The sequence below is a fragment of the Opisthorchis viverrini genome, assembly GCF_000715545.1.
Source record: "Opisthorchis viverrini unplaced genomic scaffold opera_v5_127, whole genome shotgun sequence".
In the NCBI taxonomy this organism is placed as follows: domain Eukaryota; kingdom Metazoa; phylum Platyhelminthes; class Trematoda; order Opisthorchiida; family Opisthorchiidae; genus Opisthorchis; species Opisthorchis viverrini.
In genome coordinates this window covers 327,373-328,566 of record NW_008751785.1, presented here as the reverse complement: position 1 = coordinate 328,566, position 1,194 = coordinate 327,373, and the positions used below count along the sequence as shown (strand labels likewise).

The following is a 1,194-nucleotide window of genomic DNA, read 5'->3' as shown; positions in this document are numbered from 1 at the left end:
GTAGACTTTTGAAGATGGGTATGATTATCGACTGGATCCATTTGTTGGGACAGATGGCTCCGTTCGTTTTGCACCGTGTTTTGCCAGCAGCAACTGCGCGTCACCCGGCGCTGACACCCTCAGACAGCTCGAAATCAGTCTTCAAGCCTCGACGCCCAGTCTGTCTGGCTGCTCGCACAGTGAAGAAAACAAATCAACAAGCTGCTCTTGCTCACACTGGGCTCGCTTGACATTGATGAGTGCTGTGTATCAGAAACAAGAGTTCAAGATGCAAGCACAGTGGTTGAGCTAACTGCCCTATTACTCTCCACTCGTTTCTAGTTGTGTATGTCCGGCAATCCATAGGCCGCTACGGCAGGATATGCAGGGATTGGTAACGTCCTAAGTCACTGAGCGAAAAGACCCTTGTTTGGATGTTGGTCCATTCACCGAACTTGGCAATCCGACTGCCAAACTCGGCGGACAAACCAACCCAAGAAGCGCACCGAGCTGCCTACATTCCGCAACATTGCCAGATCCTTGCTTGACTAGATACCCGATGATAGTCGCCTCTGCGCGGTACGTCTGGTGATGTGCGTGAAGGAGTCTCACAAGCGGGAAGTTGATTGCTGTCTATATGTGATGTCTGCTTACGCTTCGATCGATTGCAGTTCTGATACCATTGAAGGCAAGTTTTATGACGCCTTGAATGCTATGTTACACCGAGTTAAAAGCCCAGATATCGTTGTGGTCGTCAGAGACCTGAGTCCACAAGGCTTAGCGCACCTGAGACTCAATTAGGTGGTCGACACGTATAGGATTGGGTAGGTGCGGAAAATGGCGAACGACTGCTTCAGTTATGTGCTGACCGCAGACTGTTTTATGTAACACTAAGTTCTGAAATGGCCGACGGCTCAGATCAACAACTGACTGCCGCTCGTTTTGGAGCACATTAGTGGATTCCGACCGCGCGCTCTTTCGGGGTCGCTTCTCCCTTCATTTTCCAGGGCGACGTAAGACGCACCAAAATCGCTTAGCAACTGAGAAACTGGCAAATTCGTACGTTGGACGAATTTACTGGGGTCGTCTTCTGGAATCTCTTCCAAATGCTCCACCACAGATGAAAAAGAGGTCATCACCTCTTTGCACAGTGCCGAAACATTAACCTGCGGTACGGCACTATCAGGCCCAGGCACGCAGTGAATATCAGACTGA

At 50.2% G+C, this 1,194-nt stretch overlaps 1 protein-coding gene across 1 annotated transcript in view; it reads left to right on the top strand.

Annotated features, from left to right (window-relative positions):
- Positions 1–571, top strand: part of T265_06300 (hypothetical protein) — a gene marked incomplete at both ends in the record, with an annotated part of 3,821 nt that extends 3,250 nt beyond the window's left edge. The window contains 3 exons of the mRNA XM_009171527.1: positions 54–279; positions 322–373; positions 395–571. Of these exons, the coding sequence (XP_009169791.1) occupies positions 54–279; positions 322–373; positions 395–571 (455 nt within the window). The remainder of the gene's footprint in view (positions 1–53; positions 280–321; positions 374–394) is intronic.
- Positions 572–1,194: the final 623 nt, after the last annotated feature.